The following is a 21880-nucleotide window of genomic DNA, read 5'->3' on the forward strand; positions in this document are numbered from 1 at the left end:
AAATATGTAACAGAAATAGGGTGAAACCAAGAATTTAAGTAAAGTCAACTAATAATTCTTTTCTCTACAATACAAGATGAAAATTCAAAGGACACCTACATTATTGTGATTAAGATTGAAATAATTCTAAATGTCCTTTCACAAGTACAAAAAAACAGAATGTCTTGATATAACACAATAATGCAATCCAGGATGTCTTTGAATGAGTTAAAAAAATCCAAAGTAGTGTAAATAAATCCAAAAGTCATTGGGTACTTTAGTAATTCCAATGAATATTTTAAATAGTTCTTTTTTAATCGTATCCATTTTTAATTGTATCCAATTTCAACAACACAACTTTAAACTCTCATCAGATTGGATTCCCACAGACTGACCTAAAACAGGAATGAATTATTTGTTTATAAGACCCCTATTTATACGTATTTTCACTTGACCTTTATCATATTAGAATGTGAAGCGATCAATGGAGTAACCTTGTCAACAAGACTGTAAACAAGACTGGTCTTGAAATCATATGCTATGTAAACATTTTGTTTACAATTAACAGTCATGGACAAAAGTTAAGCACCCAATATAAAATGAATATAAATAGCAACATCCTCTGATTGATGTATCCACTCACTTTAATTTCAGCAAAGCAACAACTTCTTAGTTTTGTGAACAGCTTGATATTGGTAGGACCATATCACTGGTTGACTTTCAGCATTGTTTTTATATTATTTAGGAGAGTTATGTCCCCTAGTTGTCAGACTAATTCATTTCTGTATAGTAACTCAATTATTCCCTCACTTTTGATTAGAGGTATTGTCATTACCACCATGTGTCCATCAATTCATTGGCTGTCTGTACAGGTTTGACTGTCCATTTATGAGAAAAATGGACATTACCTCTCCTTCCACACCACTTGGAGGATTATATTAAACTTCGTAAACTAGATATATGGTGATGTATATGTATATGTCTCAATTTGTGTGTGTGGTTGATTGGAGGATTGTACCTTCTTACAAGGTGTCCACTTTATTTGGTCATCGTTATCTAGAGGGTGATCATCCGCGGTGTTGTGGTCTGGATATTAAATATTAATATAAGGTGTGATTTATAGATGGAAGAAATAGAGATCTGAGCAGATATATAGAACAGAATGACACGAGCCCCCATACATGAAATGCAACAATTGAATCAATTACATAAACAGCTGTGATAATATGTTACATTAGGAAGATACACTTCCCTCTTTGAAATAAATTTCATCAATTTTCAAACACAAATATACTTATATAAATAGCCGATCTTTTTTAAACATAGAAAGGGTTCATCATTGAACCTAGTGAACAATCAAAATCATTGCCTTGTACAACTTCATAACCTGCTTATTTCTGGTTCACTCCAACTTCACTGTGGCTGTTTTTCTTGGTCCTTTTGCTTTTTTCTTCTCCAAACTCTCTATTGTCTCACCTCTTTCAGCTCTCAAACTTTGTGTGGGTAGGTGGATACGTAGATACTTGGATAAGTAGGTACATGGATACATCATTGTAGCTATTTACCCTTTCAAAATAAACAGAGAAGCAACTGAAGTCTTCTGTCAGATATCCTAAGGGGGAATAGATCCTTCGGGGAATAGATCATTACAAACCCTCTCGTTATGTCGGATATTGTATTATTGGAATTCAAACAGATACCAAAGGCTATCTGGTCAAGTCAAACATGGCAGACCATAAACAAACCTAATTTCATAAGATTAATGTACTTCCTAATGGCTGTTTCATCACTGACTCGCATTAATATCACATAAGACATAACAGTTCCGTTCTAGTCTCAATTACACAAATGAAAGAATGCAATTCATTACATGGCTTAACAACATTAATTTCAGTCAGTACGCATTCAAGTCTGTATCATACGTGAAATCATCTAAGTTCTGAGAATTCACATGGATTCTTGTAACTCGTATCAGCTAAAGTAATGCATGAAATTTTTAGAATATCTGATTCCTTATAACAATCAAGACGACAAATTCAAACAATTCATCAAATTTATATAAAGTAGATCATTGTACGAATTCAGATAGATGAATTCAAACACAGTTATACTCATATCAAGAAAATTGATCTGTGGATTTAAACAAATAAATTTATGCATAAATAAGCAAATAAATTCAAGCAAATCATTATATTGGCATCAACGAATTACCCGAGACTGATGCAAATACCTTGTGCTTTAAAGTTTTGCTGGCTTCTACTGCCATAATTGTGTCCATTGACTTTCCAGACATCTGGTCCCTCGGATAAATGTTTTACGAGAGAATTTCTTCTAAATTCAGTCTCCTATAATTTTTCCTCTTGCAGAAAAACATAGACTGACTATATTGTTGCAATGGGGATATAAAACCCAAGACATTTTGTGTGGAAAACAAGCCTCTTATTTGGTGTAACCAATCAGGATTAAATATATCTACCACCTTTTATAACTAGGCACCAAAATTGCGGTAAGCCAGACTTCTAGATTTCCAAATAGCTGAGTCTGGACAATTTCAAATCTGACATGTTTGATACAAAGATCGAAGTTAACCTTTTCCTTCCAGTCTGTCTGATGGTTAAATAAACGAAGGCTTAATTAAGAATCACTTCCTCTCATGACACAGACATTAAAAATCATTGCAGTATAGCGATTTAACACACACCTGTCCCCATAAATCTAATTAAATGTTCTTTTGCCCAAAGTAATGTGCTCTTTATAGATCGACAGAAATTTAAACCCTTACAATGTACAGTTATGTTTAACATTTTTATTTTCATCTGGTCCTTTTGCAGAAAATCTTCTTGAAAATATTTTTACAACAAATTTTAATTTGGGAATTTATTCTGTCATGGTTTCATTTTATACTCTGGAGGATTTTAGGCTATACAGTGCTGTCTGGCATGTATGTATGATATGTTTGCAACAATGTACACATGATATATTCACAAAGAATTGATAATCTTATGTGTTTCTATCTATCTGTGTCCATATAAATAGTTGATTCTATTGCTGTGAATGTTTACAGAAATAGAAGAAAAATTAAATTGTTTTGGTTTTGCCATATTTTATAGGTTATGGCTGTAGTAGTTAGAGATCATGATGTTTGCGTATTTATTTACCTCTTTAAGAGGTAGTTGTCACCAGAATATTCTGTTCTAAATGATATTTATTTTGGACCCACAGGATACCACCCCCGTGTTTTCATGAGTCGCGATATGTCGGCCTATTCTGCGCACAGCTTTGAAAAGATGTAATGTTTATCCATCAGGCTACAGAAATGAAATACATTACTTTCAACAGTTTCTGTCAGCATTTCAGTCGAGTAATTAAGTCAGGCTTATAGCTAGTTTTTCAAAATTCAATGTAACAATGCCAATAAATGGCAAGAAATATTAGGCAAACTAAACCGATCAAGTAAAAAATTGAGTAAACTTAACCATTTTTATATAAAAAAATCAGCTATTATGTTGAAGAGAAACAACAATAAATAGGATGTAATGTGTTTACAGTGTCTTGTTTATGGGGGAAAATTACTAAAGAATTCAGAAACAGACTATGCATGGGAATTTCTTACTAGTGGCAAGTTGACATGTTGGGTAGCAGATTCTATACAGGTGTGACAACTTTTTGCACAAAAGAACGGGACAACTTTTTGCAAAATGATAGAAACATGGATTAAGATGCAGAAAGTTTTTTTAAGTTAAACATTCCATCTTTTAAATAATGTATTAATTTGTAAGATTCTAAGAGATACATGTTAAATAGGATTTTCTGGGTTAAAGTATCAAGAAGGTCATGGAGTGGGTCTTCATGTTGACATTTAGAAATCACATTTTCATATGCATTTTGAGTCAGATTGTGGGATATTGTTGAATACTTTATGAATATCACTTTTCTTAATTAAAGTACGGTCATTCTTTCTTGATACCAAATGGATTTTTTACTCAAAATAACATGTGATCCAATGTTTACAGAAATGATGTATCGTTGCACAGAATTACCCGACGAGCAGAATTGGCCGACATGGTAGTAATATGTTGGTACAGATGTGCTATTTTTTTTCCTCCAGACCATTGTTGTTGATAAAGAGTGGTTAATTTGAGTAATTCAACTGGTCATATTTTTTGTCATTTGGAGGATTTCTTAAAACTTCTTGTATGTAAGATATTTGGTTTGTGTAAGTGCTTACTGCATCACTATCAACCAGTGGCGGGTCCTGCCTTTCTTATTTATGGCAAATGGTGTCTTTTTATCAATCAGGTCGGCTTAATGTTTGCTGATCAAGGGGATTTTGTTCATTGTTTTTAGATTTCTCGAACAGAAACTCTTGCATTAGGTCTTCACTGGCATGAATCATCAGTCCTGGCACTGGATCTTGACCACTGGTCTAGGGAAAGCTGCTAATAGATCCCAATGGCGAATAGGCTCATGGGCTCGAATCACCCATCTACAAAATGGGATTGGCTTGACTCCCCTCCTGTTACATTGGTATATGCTGGTTTTTACCTCTGTACTGCAAAAAGATGTGGCTGCTGGTATTCATGTACTGATAAACAAAAATGTGTTTAAAGTCTTGAAAGTTAAATGTCTGAACATCAGTCTGTATGAAGCCGACTTATTCTTTTCATACAGTTGTATCCCTGCTGACTTTGGTCTGTGATTCATCTGAGGTCACATGTTGAGTGATTTCAAAAGGGCACTAAAGCAAAAGTCTTTGTTTTTATTTACTCAAAGTGTGCATACTACACAATAAACCTGTGCAAGAATAAAATGATGGTCAAATTTCAAGTGACAAGTGAATACATTTGTGTATATGGGGGCGGGGTTGCAGGCAGGTAGGGGGTGGTCCGCAATCCCTGGACCTCACCTCCCCCAGTCCAGCCCTGAATAAATATTGTTAATGAGGAGAGAGCCCAAAATGGGCCTGTGATTGTTGCTTACTTCTCCATATATCTAGTTCAATTGCATGTGCAATCTGCGATGACATTTTTGGTTAATAAATATTGTTTAAACCAAGATTGCACAGTTTGCATCCTTGCTTTGATCATGGGGTTGGACCTCTTGCCTATTCCCTCTAAATTTTCAGTCATGGAATTGATTATGCATGATGAAATATAACACTAATTATTTCATGTCAGAACTCTTCTATATGGAAAACAAAATCTGTAGTTTTGTAACAGATGGAATCTCAAGCTTGTGTTGAAAAAAAATGGATTAACGAAACTCCTTGATTACTCAGTTATATGGCTTTTTCTGCAAGCAGATAATGCCATACCATTGAATTCAATTGGTACATAAATGTAGAATCTCACATTATATAGCCTCATTATAATCATACTTTAAGGAGTAGTTGTGCCAGAGAGGACATGTTTGTGGCAAAATATGGTAAATCAGATAAATCTCATATAGTCTTCTCGGTTATGGAAAACTCTCCAAGGAGTCTCAAGTTGTTATTGTTAATCCTCCTCCGATTTCAGTGGCACCTGATCCTCCATGTTTTCTATGGTGGCAGAAAAATAATAAGTTTCTCATGCCTGGGGGAAGCTTCCACTGTTAACAAGATACTGCCATTAGCCTTGTGAGTGCCAGATTTCATTTCATCAGCCATGCAGTTATTTAATGACAAAGTTAGACATACATCATGAATTGTACATTTTATAGCTAAAAAGAAATTTCCATTAAAAAGTGGTGGATTTGAGCAGCCGTCATTTTTATTTGAGATTGGAGTGAAATTTAGCTCTCTCAAGTTAGCCATAAAAGTTTATAAGTTTTTGATTGAATAAAGCTTGTTTTGAAAGCAAGTCTACACCAACTTTACCAAAATTACAAGACAGGGCTGATCGTGGAATAAATATTTTAAAGTGATGAATGGATGTCTTCTGCCTTTTGTATAATGGGACTAGGCAGTCTTTCATATTAATATTTGCACTTCTAGAAAAAAAAAGACCAATTTGTTTCAAGAATGGATAGTCAGTTAAGTGGGTTATGGTTTGGCATTGGTCAGAGTTCAGCATCTCCTTTATGTACTGTTTCTAATTTTTTATGCACTCTTCATAGAAATCATAAATATTGTTGTTTTATAACTTTAGGTACATTTATCTCTGCTCATTTAAATTTTGGAAATTTTAGATACATGTACCTAAAAATTTTAAATTTATTGTGACCTATTTTTGTAGACCTAAGTGGTTAGAGTGTCTGCCTCAGATCTGAGAGGTCAAGGGTTTGAACCCTGGCCAACATGGCTGTGGCATGATGCCTCAGTGCTAGCCACACTGCAGAAATCGTAGCGATATGACAAAATTTGTTAAAGCTACATTAAGAACAAAAGACACAAGCAACTAAAAGACTTACCATATAGATTTGCTTACAAACTAAAAGGGGGTCATCTACATGTGAAGTCATGCAATTTTTGCCATTTTTTGACCCCCCCCCATCACACTTCATCACAAAACCCCAGACCCCCCTCTAGGTGAGGTCACAAATCTCTTACCCCCTCTTTTTTCCATAACTTTTTGTAATACTGAAAAGTAAATGTAATGTAAATCAGTTAACAATGCAGACAAAACAATGATCTTATATGTTGAATAGTGTTTAATTAATCAAGCTTTTACAAGGACTGCTTGGCTTGTTAAAAGTTCATAATATTATTTATAAAAAATTTTTATTAAATTTTAAACAAAAAACAAAATGAAAAATAAATTAAACACATTAATCACTTCAGTTCTTACTAACATTATAGTTTCAACAAATCCACAAAAATGTTAAGGGTTTTAAATCTGAAGTATTTGTAAATTAATTAGTTCTCTTCATAGTTATTATAATATCCCAAGGCAAAGTAAGATGCTCCTCCATTGAACGAACAAAAAATCCATTTGTTTCTAAATTAATATCATTTATTGGAAGGGATATTCCCTCTAAATCAAGCTCTTCGTCAATCCAATCCACACTTTCTCCATTCTTTGCATTTGCTAGTATTTCCATTATTTTCACATTGCCTTCTACCAGTAACTCTTATTGGTCTGATGCACTTCGATGGAACTGCTATTTGTTTGTGAAGGACTGAGTGACTACACAGCTTGACCAGAGAGTTGAAGTACATGTGGCATATCTTGCAAATTCTCTCGTTCAGTACAGTGTGAAGTGAAGATCAATAAAGATTATAGGGAATTGTCCGAAATGTGTTTGCTGACCGAGGTAGAATGTCTTCCATTTTGTGACTTTGAGTTGCAAATAAGGATGGAAAGTTGTGCAAGGCTCCATCTGTTGCTCGTTTTGGAACCTTAAGCCCTTCACATGCTTGAACAAGAGATACAGGAGGGGGAAGAAATGTCTTTTATTATGCTGAAGTATCAGCTTCGTGCTTTCGAACAGCACATGTTGATGTCACACTTCACAATCTGAAGCAAGTATTGGCTTGCGTGGACATGGATGTCACATCAGTTTTGATTTCTACACAATATATGCTGTTCCATGAGCTCTGAATTTAATGGATCCATATACTCAGCAATGATTGGGTAATTGTCTACAGTCAACTGTGACCATATTTTAACCAACGTTTTTCCAGGAAATTCAAAGTTTTTCTTCTCTAACTCACTGTCAATTGTCTTACCTCTTCTGTCTAAATGGCTTATGAGGTAATAATAATCCATTCAAGTCCCTACTCAGTGACGCCATCTTTCTCTCCACTCTGTTAAAAGCACTTTATCCATTAGCATTTGTTGCAACGAAGACAGAGTCAAGATCTTGTTTCAAGAAATGGTGGATGGACGACCTTAATGACTTTTTGATACAATGGGTTTTCATCTGGCCCACAATCAACAGTAAACATGAGAGTCGGCTTGACCAATATGTCAATACCAGTCCTGGTTATGGTATCAAACAGACACAGGAACTTTTCAAAGTCAAATCCAAGAAAAAAAGATCTAACATTTGATATATTTATTCCCTTTAATGTGCGGCGACACAGGGCCCAATCTTGGCGTTACTCAGGTAATTACAATTGTTGTTTTTCACATAAAAAATATTAAAAGATTAAACTTTCACTGTGGACCGAATACAGTCTTTCATCTTGCTAAACTCGTGTGTCATTGATCTCGTCGGATGGTGATAACTACTTTTGTAAAATCTAAGTTTAATCACCAGTAGGCTTGCAGTATATTTAGTCCATACTTTGTTTTTAATGTGTGTATTACATTATATTGAAAAAGAATTACAAAGTTACAGAAACAACAGTTTAAACCAGTTAAAGGTTATAACAGTTACCCAATCTTTCTTCCGCAAGAGAGTTGTTATCTATTGCAGATCACTAAATCTTTTTTGTTCTGACATTATTTTTGAAAGAAGTGTTCCAGACTCATATTTATTGTGATGTCATATTTCTTCCAAAAGAACCTCGTCACACTTTGTCACAAAGTTTTGACCCCCCCACTGCTTGACGTCATTCGTGAACGAACCCAAACAACATAGATTTAATCAGCCATAACATAACACACCTGCTGATCAAAGTCTATTTTGTTTATCTGACTGATGATTCGTTTAATCTGATTAAAATCAGATCTCTGCTGTTGTATGTGACTGCTTACGGGTCATGTTTGGTGACCTATGTTATTACATGTACCATACCCACTAATTTTATCAGCCAATCAGATGAAGGCTTATACATTTGCAATGTGGGAATAATTCCTTTACTTTTCTGTGTTGTTTGTATATAGTACTAATTTCTGCATATTGAACAGGTGCATTCTGTGAAGACAGAATGGCAGAAGGTTGTCTTTAATGGGTGCATCTTTATTAAAGATGTATTACGTGCCCAAACTTGTAATGTGATATTGTCATCATTTGATGATATCCTGGTAATATCATGATCTTTCTACTATTGTGTGCCTGGACTGCAAAAAAAGCATGTTGAAAATACCTTTGTTTTCGTTCCACTTAAAAACTTAAACTCTGTACACTGTTGGTTTTTGTATCTGACAAACATGTATCTATTAAAATGAACTAATGCAAGAAAGAAAGCTGATTTTTGCAATAATAATAATTTATTTATTCTAAGAGGGTGACTTAACTAGTTAAAAAAGAAGTAATCTACCTTGAGGTCCTAAATTATGCAAAATATTTACAAAAATATATGCATATATCAGTGTCATGTTTACACCTTAAGGTCTTGGAGAAGCAGAATAGATAAAATTAATGGTGGAAGCTACCCTGTTGCTTTTATGGTTAGTGTGCAAAATATCTGACTGTCTATACTCACTTACAAGTCAAGTCAAACTGCAAAACAACAAAGATCACAATCTGTTGCATTATGTGCCTATTTGTTCTACTAATTACTCCTAATAACCTGCACAGATACAGATCTGCTGGCACATTATGCAGTGGCTGAACTGGGTCTGTACAGTTTGCAGTTGGACTTGTCTTGTAAGCAAGTATATATGGTAGGTCAGTTGTCCATGTGGAATTTCCTATTGCATACATGTGAAGCTCCCAGACAGGAGAATTTTCTTCCCAAGATGATGGGTCTATCCTGTCCCTCCTGTTCCTCACTGAAATCTCCAGTGTGTGCAAAATTATTGTTGAATATTTTTTCAGTATTTATTCTTAAACCTCTCTTCCCATGTATTGATGGTAATAATACCTGGGACCATGTCTGGACAAGACAATTTAGGTTTTGATTTCAGGCAGCATAAAACAATTAAGATCCCTCTGGTAGGGTCTGTTGGCTTCATTGTTTGAAGTTTGTCTATATAGATTATATTGTGTCTGTTCAGAAGTAGTTTTCAAAGGAATAAAGACTTCAATTGATTATGGTTCGATTTATTTTTATTTTTAGAGCTCAGACATAACACAGTCAATATGGCTTTGGTGTTAAAGTTCATCAAGATATTTATATGTGTGTTATCTTCCAGTGAGAAAATGCCAGAATCTAAACAACTAAAATATGACATGAACTTCAACAATGGATGGAAATGGGAAGTTCAGTGTTTGAACATGAATATGCATTCTTTTAAGCTGATTTTAAAATCTGCTATGGTGGCAAGAATGACATTACGTGTCATGCAGCATATTAAAGCATATTAAACATGACAACAAATGTGCCATCACTGAAATCCCTGTTAATAAAATCTGCATCAAACGTGGATATAGATATACTTGCCAAGACAATGTTTGCCATCCTTATAGCCAGACATAATCTTTGTTTAGCACAGGAGATGATTTTTCAGATCTAGTCAAAATAATGTTAACCAAATCAGAAATTGCACAAAAGTTCTCATACAGACAGCTGAAAACTACATAGTGATTTTATAGCTTCAGTTCATCAGTCTGATAAGAAAATTGAAGATGTGCCAGAATGAAAAGGCAAGTAATGCAAACAAATGAGGAATAGCAGTGGACCTAAAATTCACCTTGTGGCACTCCACAACTTTCAGGTTATTCTGTAAAGCAAGTAATTATATTTTTGCAACAGAGATAGATTATCAGCTTATTAAGAAGTAGATCAGAAGCCTTTCTGAAGTCAATTATTACTGTTCCATCCCACTTTTAATTATCTAAGGCCTTTGCCGCTTGTATGCCATTGATAATAAGGTTGTTCGACAGGCGTGGTTAGAATCAAGTTTTTCTCATTATTTGGATATGGAAAGAGGGATGAATTATTTTGATGGAGAAGGAAGGATGGAAATGAGGCACTAGTTGTTGTTTTTATTCTTAACTTCATTTTTGAAAAGGGGCTTCATTTCATTTTGTTTCCACAACTTTGGGACATGACCAGTCATTATGCCATGACTGCATATAATGAAAGTAACCCAGTCTCTTCAATTACTGGGGCAGCTGTCCGCAAAGTCTAGGTACAATTTAATCAATTCTGGTGGACTCTTCTCATTTGTTTTTTTGGAAGAATTAAAGAAAACAGCCATGGCTGAAAGGGATATTTTAGGTTGGTCTTGCAATCTTTTCAAACAGAAGTCATGCAAATGATGACAAGTATATTTAACAGTAGGTTTCTTCTAGGTGGGAGATGTATTAGTGGAGAAAATATTGAAAATATTTGCCATGTTATTCAGATTTTCAAATGCGTTCTGATTTCAGTAATGCAACATTATTTGACCGATCTTTTAACATTTCAAGCTCCAAAGTTCCTGAAATTTTCCAGATAGCTTTTGGATAATTTTTATTATATTCTCTGTTTTCTTGCAGAATGGGATTTTTTAAATTTATTTCTGTGTCCATACCCTGTATAGTAGGGAATTGAAAAGAGATTTATGTTGGCCACAGGAAGAGGGGTTTTCTCAGTTGAAAAGATAATTAGATTGGCCATGGGAAGAGGGGTTATCTTAGTTGGAAAGATAATTAGATTGGCCATGGGAAGAGGGGTTATCTTAGTTGGAAAGATAATTAGATTGGCCATGGGAAGAGGGGTTATCTTAGTTGGAAAGATAATTAGATTGGCCACAGGATGAGGGGTTTTCTCAGTTGAAAAGATAATTAGATTGGCCACAGGAAGAGGGGTTGTCTTAGTTGGAAAGTTATTTAATTGGGCCACTTGAAAAGGGTTATCTCAATCTGTCTTGGAATGGTAAGACATATGTATCACTTCTCTAATGTCATCAACAAAGATTTTATACTCAAGTCCTTTATTTATTTGGTTGGAAAGAAATTGGCAGAAGTCATCTGTTTTTGTTGCTCTTTGATTTCTTTAGCTGTTTTTCAATGACGCGGAAATGCTCATGAAGAATATTGTGTCACACTGAGCATGTAGTTAGTCTAAAGTACAATATGCTAACTATAACCTTACTGGCCCCATATACAATAGCTGGAACTGAATCATTTTTGTTCTCATCATTTCTATTATCTGAAAAGTCAGTTGCTTCCTGGCAAATTACTAACTTTTCACAAACAATATCCTGAATTGTTGGTATGACAGATGAAGCAATGTCACTAGCAGAATTAACATCATCCAAGAAATCAACATCATCGTACCAGACCCATGTAGGTGTAACGTGTCATGTACCATAGCAAGAGGAACATGATCAATATTATTGGTGTGAATGATATTTGTTTGCTTTCTAAACACTGCCTTAAGAAAATAGTTTGCAACACAATTGAAGGAAACATGATGCCATACATGATAAATAATATTGATTGCAGATGCTAAATTTTTCAGTTTTCATGAATGCGTTGCTTCTATGCAATCTACTTTTATAGCTTTGTTTCTCAAGATTTTATATATATTTTATTTTCTGAATGGCAAATTTTCTGAGATTTTCAAATTCAGAATTAAAATTGAACATGAGTGAGATTTACTTCAAACTGTACTCAACTAGTCAACACAGGTACAGAATGATAGCTAAAGGATATTTTAAATTATTTAGTCACACAGTAAAAAACATAAACACTTCTTTTCACCCTTTAATTGCATTGAACCAGCAACCCATCATTCTAAAGTCCTGATTATGAATAAGGCTTGTTTATCATGCCTTTTGTTTACCTGGATGCTATGGTTGGCCTTTGTTATTTGCAGATGATGAACGATGTTTGATTATCACATTTTTGCTACCAAGCACCTTATTTAAACTGCCACCATTGTTAATCTGGCTTCTGCCAGGTAATACAAATGTTATAATTGAGCTGAGCTAATTTTCTCAGGTGAACTTTATAAAATCAGTGCTATAACCAAATTAAAGGTTGTAACAAGGAATATTATAAGAAAGTCATCAGAATACATTGTAATTAGGAATTTGGGAAATTAAACTCAGATATTCTGAATGGGGAAAATGATTCCAGAATGTATATATGTGTGTATATATATATATATATATATATATATATATATATATATATATATATATATATATATATGGTATCACATTTAAGTCAGAACAGTCTTTGTGAAGGGTCACTTTGACCTTTCTTCTTTTCTCCCCCATGTCAGTGTTAAAACTTGAAAGGCTAGAATTTATGACTCAGTGAAATTGACCTGAGGAAGTAAACATTTAAGCTACCAGCTATAACTGCTTGATAGAAACGCATGTCAAATTATCATTTTCAAAGGGGAATTGATATGCCTGATACTTCACAGATTCTATGCTGTCTGAGATCTAGCGGAAGAAATGATTATCTTGGGATAATTTTGGAACCGCTGCTTATGATTGGGCAGAGTAAATTAAGGCGTGCACTTTGAAAATAATGTGAATTTAAAGTGATGACCTTAGTCTAAATGTTTTAGTCTTAAAATTCCTGAGAGGAAGTGGCTCCAAGGATGCCTAAAAAGAATAGTGCTTTCCTTGTTAAACAATAAAAGGGGACCAGATGGCTGTCTTGTAAGAAAAGACAGGGTTTAGTGCTAGGACACACAATTTCTGAAAGTGAACAGCATTAAGGAACAGCTTTCTGGTGAGAGATTGGATAGTCTGAAGATCAAAGTCTGGAAAAGAATTGACAAGTTCAGAAAAAAGGACTAGTAAGTCCAGGAAGAGGTGAAGTGTAGAGAATAGGAAGGCTCGAGGAAACAGGAAGACATTGATACATGGTCAAAGGGGAGAGATGATGCAATCAGTCGTGGACATTGCGCTCTTTTCACCACTCATTATTATAATGAAATAAATCCAAATTAGACATATCTATTAAATTCTGTTGACATAATTTAGATTGAATTGGAATTGCAGCTATTAATTTGTTTTGATTAAATTTGTTATTTTTTCCTTTCAAAGGGGGCTCATATTGTATTATTTCTTTCCAATATTTTTGCTAAATTCTCTTGAAATTCCATCTTCCACTCCCACCGGGCTATAATATTGAGGGAGATCATCCTCTAGATAACTCTAGCCAAATCCAATTAGCCATCCCTCTTACTAAGAGGGCGATGTGACATATATATATATATATATATATATATATATATATATATATATATATATATATATATATATATCATATGGCAAATAAGCACACATTATATTCTGGATATTTCAATGTTGTAGTATGTAGTAGTCATAGGCTATTAAACAAATTTTTTGAGAATTATTTAAAAGAAAATGTGTTGTTGGCTGCAAAAGATAATTTTATTTGTGTATGGTTGTCTTTTTCTAGTCTTCTTGGTTTAAGCAGCGTGGTTGCAGTGTTTTAAGGCAGCGTATCCAGTAAGATTCCTTTTCTTTCCTAGTTTGGAGACTCTAGTTGGGGTTGTGTGCAATTGCAATAAGTGTTATATCACTGAAAGTGTGGCCAGGGGAGAAGTGTTCTATGACGGGACTTCTGTACAGCTTCTTTTTCATCCAATCAGATCTATGAAGGTTGATCCTTTTGTTTAGCTTTTCAGTTTCTCCGACATACTGAAGGCTACATATCTTACATGTGATGAGATAAATGACATTCTCTGTTTTGCACGTTTTGTTTGGACCATGTATGTTTAATTTTTTCTCTAGTCAAGTGCTAGAAAATTTCCTGATCTCTATCATATGTTGATAGTTTTTGCACCTTCTATAGCCACAGGGGCCAGATTGACTTGGGTGGTTTTGATTAGTAATTGGCATTAGCTTCGCCCTGATTAGGATGTCCTTGAGGAATTTTTGGTCTCTGGTAGGCGACTACAGGTTTGTTAGGGAAGATTAACTTTAGTGCTTCCGATGATTCCACGATAGGCCAGTGTTTCCCAATGATTTTACCTACTTTGGGGTTGTCTGGATGGTAGGTCAGGATAAATGATATCCTTTTAGCCTTTTCCTTCTTTCCATATTTTAGTAGGTCATTGCAGTTTGTTTGTCTAGCCTTGGTAAATTAAATGTTTAGATAGATCTTCAGACCTTTTTAGGAATGTCTCGTGTGTGTGTGTGTGTGTGTGTGTGTGTATGCATGCATGCATGCTCTGATATTCTTAGTTGGGTTTTTTTTGGTTTCTTGGAGAAATTAGTCATTCATTTCTTAGGAGCAGTGTCAGATTCAGAAGTTTTGTCTGTACAATGCCTGAAGTTTTCATGGTTTCATTAATAAGAAATAAGTGAAACCATATCAGGTTTACATCCTGCAAATTATGAGTATTTTATTTCCTTCATGGTCAGATTTTAAAGCAGTAGTTAAATACCATATTGCTTCAAACAGAATCACTGTAATGGATTTAAATTTAATTAATGCTGTCATTTTCTTTTTGCCTTTCACATTGAGTTGGGTTATTTAAATAAATATGAAGGATTTTGTTTCAAGTCCAGGGGATGGTGGTGGTGTGTAAGGATGTATGTATTGATACAGCTGTTAATGTACAAAATTAGTTGGCTTAAATTTCAAAAGGACTTGACTTGTTAGTGAATATAAATGGCAGTACAGATTGCTTTGAGGTAAAATAATTTAGAAATTGGGAGTGGGTTCCTGGGTTGAGGGCCATACAGATATTAAAACGATTTTTGAAGTTAGTCATTGAATATGATTCTTTGCATTACCTTGAACAAATAATTTTGGATTTCACCCCAATCTGCTTTGGTAAGGTTTTTTTTTTGGTACAATTGTTTGATTACGCGTGCCACTACACTATTATGGTTGATTTTTGTAAAGCTTTTGATCTTGTAGACCATGAAATATTGCTTGAAAAACTAAAAATCTATCAATGCAGTGAAAACTCCCTAAAATGGTTTACTTCTTACTTAACCGAAAAAGTGCAAAAAGTATCTTTAAATGGTCAACTTTCTGAAAGTAAAAATATTAATTGTTGAGTACCACAGGGCTCTATCCTTGGACCTCTATTATTCATTCTATTTAAACAACGATTTACCTCTTAAGATTGGAAATTAAATTTCTTCCCCTGACCTCAGTGCAGATGATACTACACTGTCTAAGATGGGTAAAACCAAAGCAGTACTTGAAAATAATTTACAATATCCTCTCAACAGACTTCAGGTATGGTGCAAGGAAAACAGTATGATCATAAATACAGAAAAAACGAAAGCCCTACTGTTTACAATGCAACAAAAACGAGCAGGGCTGGATAGCAACAATCTCCAGATTCTTTTTGTTGATGTGAGCCTTAATATGACCTCTCAAGATAGAATTCTTGGTGTATTTGTAGATAACAATCTTACTGGGTCTATTCACATTAAACATGTTTCAGAAAAGGTTAATTCTTATCTTTGGCTACGGAGGAAAATCAAAACTTACATTCCTCTTCAGTATATGGTTATCCTTTATAAAAGTTATATTCAGCCATATCTGGACTATTGCAATGTAATTTGGGGTAATACCTCTAATTCAAGCATAACAACACTTTTAAGACTCTAAAAGAGGGCTTGCCATTTAATTCTAGATCAGTGTATAGACAAATTTCAGGATGCAATGAATAACATAAGGTTTTACAAATACATGAAAGAATATTTCTTAGAAAGGAAAAATTGATGTATAAAGTATCCAGAAAAGCCATTCCTGTCTGTCTAAACAATATCTTTCACCAAAGAGATGCTGATGGTACTACAAATTTAAGGTCCATAAGAAGTTGTCATTGTTGTTGTTGTTGTTGTAGGGTTTAATGCCATTTTTCAGCACATGATAGGCTATACTTGGCGGCCAGTACTAATGGTGGAGGAAGAACCCGGGAAATCACTGGAAAGAACCACCATGCAGCCCTTGAGAAGCTACTTGCAAGCTTTCTCACATACCCACATTGGCCGAATCCAAGACTTGAACCCATGCAGACAGAGGTAAAATAGCAGTGATCCGTAATGGAGAGCGCTTTAGACCACTCAGCCACTTGGGGCCCTCCATTTTCATAGTTGAAGTTTTCAATGCAGGATGATTTTTTTCTGTTTTATATATGTTTATGTTTTCACAGATACCTGTGCATGTGTTTCAGGCTTGATACTTTGAATTTCAAAATTACTTAATTATTTAGTGTCAAGCCAGATTCTTCACATCATGTTGTATATACTGTATATATTGTACATAACATATAGAAGGCCTCAAGGTAGATTTATAGTTCTGTAACTGAGTTACCTTCTCTAAATAAAGTCTTTATTATTATTATTATTATTATTATTATTGATTGATTGATTCATTCATTCATTCATTCATTCAGTTATTTATTCCTAAAAATCAGAAATTGGTTTTAAAGCAGGTGATATATACCATCCCTCTTTGTGAACACCATTTTACAAGGTACCTATGATCTCCCCCGGTTACCATATATGTAGCTGCTGCACACAGAATTTATCATGGACACCAAATTTATGTTTAAATTTCAAAAGAATGATTCATATAGGAGATTAGGGAACGTTTTTCAAGCTTGCGGTTGTGTAATTTAACAATTCTCGGAAAGGATGGTATTAGTTTTTGAATACATTTAGACTATGCAAATGTGGAGCCCTGCAGATTCTGTTGAACTAATTAATGTCTGCTGTGGAATTCAAAGATCTTAAACTGTATGAAGCCATTGTACTTCAGTGAAACCTGAGTAGTGGGGAGTGCTCTCAATCCAAATATGCCACAGGAAAATTACTTACGATACACAGCATTTAGACAATATTACTATCTTTTAGGGTTTGACAATTCTGTATTCCATTTTGAAAACTCTTACGAAATTATTTTCTCAGAATCCAGTAGTTTCTGTTCCTAATATTCAGATGCTCAGATTATAAAATGTTTCACCACCAGATGAGTCTGTTTACCTGAGTTACATTTTAGTCTGTTTGCTTGAGTAATACATTATAGTCTGTTTACCTGAGTTACATTATAGTCTGTTTACCTGAGTTACATTATAGTCTGTTTACCTGAGTTAACATTATAGTCTGTTTACCTGAGTTACATTATAGTCTGTTTACCTGAGTTACATTATAGTCTGTTTACCTGAGTTACATTATAGTCTGTTTATCTGAGTTACATTATAGTCTGTTTACCTGAGTTAACATTATAGCCTGTTTACCTGAGTTACATTATAGTCTGTTTACCTGAGTTACATTATAGTCTGTTTACCTGAGTTAACATTATAGTCTGTTTACCTGAGTTACATTATAGTCTGTTTACCTGAGTTACATTATAGTCTGTTTACCTGAGTTACATTATAGTCTGTTTATCTGAGTTACATTATAGTCTGTTTACCTGAGTTAACATTATAGCCTGTTTACCTGAGTTACATTATAGTCTGTTTACCTGAGTTACATTATAGTCTGTTTACCTGAGTTAACATTATAGTCTGTTTACCTGAGTTACATTATAGTCTGTTTACCTGAGTTACATTATAGTCTGTTTACCTGAGTTAACATTATAGTCTGTTTACCTGAGTTACATTATAGTCTGTTTACCTGAGTTACATTATAGTCTGTTTACCTGAGTTAACATTATAGTCTGTTTACCTGAGTTACATTATAGTCTGTTTACCTGAGTTACATTATAGTCTGTTTACCTGAGTTACATTATAGTCTGTTTACCTGAGTTACATTATAGTCTGTTTACCTGAGTTACATTTTAGTCTGTTTACCTGAGTTAACATTATAGTCTGTTTACCTGAGTTACATTATAGTCTGTTTACCAGAGTTACATTATAGCCCTGTAGGATCAAGGAGTCAAGAAACATTACACTGTTGCAAGAATATGTCTGTGTTGTCATGTTTTTATAAACTTCAAAAGGTTTAACTCTTATTTTTGTGATTTATCAGTTTTCCAGTATTTTAATTTGGGGGTTCTTGATCAGGCTGAAAATATGAAAAAAATTGAAGTTAAAATTTTGAAATAAAGTCTGCGAACATTTACCCATGGAAGGTGTAGACAATATAGGCTTTGACTTTGGATTTCTTATGTCTTAAATCAATTAGTTATATGTACATATTTGCCTTATTTTGCAAAATTATACAAATAAAATTATTTTTAACCTTTTATAGATCAAAATGGAAGGCTTTTAAACTTTAGACACATTTGAGGTTGTGTGCATATTAAAAACTGTATAAAAAAAACATGCTAAATTTTCAGCAGAATGGAACTACTCAAAGGTCAGAATTTGGTGTTCTTAATGAGGAAGTTCCATTTGGAGAATCTAGCCTTGATGATGCAATGTCAATGTTTTTACTTTTATATCTTGCTGAAATTCACTGGGTCTCCTTGAATTCAGTAAACCTATGTATTTCACAAAGTTACAATGCACCCTGTATTGATACTGAGGCAGATGAGTGCTAATGAGTAAGGCAGATTAGTGCTAATGAGTAAGGCAGATTAGTGCTAATGAGTAAGGCAGATTAGTGCTAATGTGTAAGACAAATTAGTGCTAATGAGCAAGGCAGATTAGTGCTAATGTGTAAGACAAATTAGTGCTAATGAGCAAGGCAGATTAGTGCTAATGAGTAAGACAAATTAGTGCTATTGAGGTAGGGACCACCTGATTAATCAAGCCATTTTCTGTTTTCACATCAACTGACTATGTGCATGCATCACTACCAAAGCTCTCTTGAAAAATTATACAGTGAAACGATCATTTGAGGTCGAATCGTGTCATTATTGACATGAATAACCATTTTCCACCATTCTGTTTGACAACTTGCACATTTTGGAAATCCTGGAATAGAATGAAATAATTGAGAATTCTTACAGTTCAGTGAGAATAACTCGTCTTGACACCCAGTAATTTTTTAACCAATATTTATGAAAATTTGTGAAATTACCAATTTAGGTGAATCAATTAGAATGTAGATTTTAGCTCAACAAGTTCTAAACTCTTGAAAAAATACAGACATTGCATATTACAGCTTTATTGCTGGTTGTAGAGATGATGTGTTAAGCATGTTTTCAAGGTTTATTAAAGTCATGCAGAAATGTAATGGAAATCTAATGAGATAACGAGTAAGAATTGAGCATTGCAGGTACCCATCAGTATGCTGAATTAGGACCTTCAACATTGCTTACAAGACTAGTCTGCTAGTGCATACTGTTGCATAATTACTCATTACTCCTCACAAACTGGATAGATCCAGATCTGCTGGTGTATTATGCGATGGCAGATCTGGGTCTGTGCAGTTTGCTGTCGGACACATTTTATAAGCAAGTATATGTTTTAATTTTCACTGAAATTGCCTACAAAATGTAAAGAATTAAAAGATTTTAATGTTAATTTTAAACAAATGAACAAATTGCAAAAGAACTCTACAAACTTCACTTTGCAGATTTATTGTTGAAATAAAGATAAATAAACATATATTATACACACTTCATCAAATATTTAACTCTGAGGTGAGGAGTAATGCTTTCAATGACAGCACAGTTCTATCCTATATCACTGAGTTATGTTCTGTTATTGCATCCTAGTCTTATCCCTCAGAAAATCACTCATATTTTATCAGTAATTGTTTTGGGAGATCCGCTAACCAGCAAAAAAACATTATTTGCATGCAGTAGAAAACAGCAATAGAGCCTAAACAGAAAAGAAAATGTTTATTGAGTTGAGCCTCTTGACTTTTTCAGAGGATGAGAAAGCAAACAGGTATTGTTTGGTCAGTTCCAGAAAGTTTGCTTGCACTAAAAATTACTAACATTTCATTCAGTTGCAGCTGTTTCCATAAAATGCAGCAAGACCTTAAGTGATTTTTAAAATATATTGCATGCAGATTAGTGGGCAACATAAGTAGCATAGTAATGATTTATTTGAAATTATAACTAATTGCACAGAATTTCATCAGAAGTGTTGAAAAAGTGAAGGGAATTTATAGTGAACTTAATCTTGTGATGTCTTGAATTAGTAGTCCAGTATCTTGCTGATTTGTTTTATAGTAAACTTGTTAACTGTGTCTGTGAGGGGTAAGCAGGAATTTTTCTTTTGGTTTGTTTTGATGTTTTGCGGCACAGGAACAAGTAGGTTTTTTATTGCCGAGGTGATTGGAGTAAAGTGCCTTGCCCAGGACACACCACTGTAGCCGACCTAGGCTCAGTGATCCAATGCTAAGAATTGTACCTGCACCAAATCGGTTGTGATTCTGTTTTGCTTGCCACTAAGCCATCATGTCTCTGTTTCTTTTGAAGGTCAGTATTTTTAAAGATGAAGGTCATGTGATTTAACCAGTACAACATCTTAAAAAGACAGAGGACTCAGTTTTGAAGTTAATTTTGCATTTTAATTAGCAGTTTACTGATTCATACATTATGTTCTCAGCCAGTTTGAGAAATGTGTAACTCATTATTTATCTTTCTCTCATCCGTTTTATCTCCTGGTTTCAGTGTCATTGGAAACAAAGTGACGTTCAAAGTAGATCCGCATTCAACAGCAGGTGTCAATGCCTCGGAAGTTGCCACTAAAGCCAGTAAGTACAACAAATATTAAACTACAACAAATATTAAACTACAGACTAATTGTAAATACCTTTAGCCATATTCCTAGTTACTTGCTTATAAGTCAAGTCAAACTGCAAACAACAGATATCGTAATCTGCTGTAGCATAATGCATCTGCAGGTCAGGGTCTATATTGTTTGTTCTACTCATTGTTCCTGACAAAATGCACAGACCCAGATCTGCTGATGCATTATTTTTTGGCAGATCTGGGTCTGTGCAGTTTGCAGTTGGACTTAGCTTATAAGTGAGTACATACTGTACATAATTCTACCTAGTTGTGAGGCTTGAATGCCAAATGGATTTAAATCTTTTAGTTAAGATGGAATATTTCAGAATCTTGTGGTTGTGATATGATTTTTTTCTAGCTTTGTTTATAAAGTTTGAGTTTCAGAATAATAATAATAATAATAATAATAATACTTCTAATAATAATAATATTAATAAACAAGAAGATTCATTCTGATGTGTAAGTATTATGTACATATATCTCCCACATTCAGAAGTATTTCTTTGACTTCTGATTGCTTGTTACTCTTGCTATTTGTTATATTCAGCCAAAGGAAGCAAGGTTGATCGATTGA

At 34.1% G+C, this 21880-nt stretch overlaps 1 protein-coding gene across 1 annotated transcript in view; it reads left to right on the plus strand.

The window, feature by feature from the left end:
* LOC149776034 (receptor-type tyrosine-protein phosphatase N2-like) overlaps positions 1 to 21880 on the plus strand; it is a 520769-nt gene that overhangs the window by 275463 nt on the left and 223426 nt on the right. Inside the window, exon 9 of the mRNA XM_089941917.1 lies at positions 21187 to 21269. Within this exon, the coding sequence (XP_089798043.1) occupies positions 21187 to 21269 (83 nt within the window). The remainder of the gene's footprint in view (positions 1 to 21186; positions 21270 to 21880) is intronic.

This window comes from Sinohyriopsis cumingii, chromosome 18 (genome assembly GCF_028554795.1).
Source record: "Sinohyriopsis cumingii isolate HCF-2022 chromosome 18, ASM2855479v2, whole genome shotgun sequence".
Classification (NCBI taxonomy): domain Eukaryota; kingdom Metazoa; phylum Mollusca; class Bivalvia; order Unionida; family Unionidae; genus Sinohyriopsis; species Sinohyriopsis cumingii.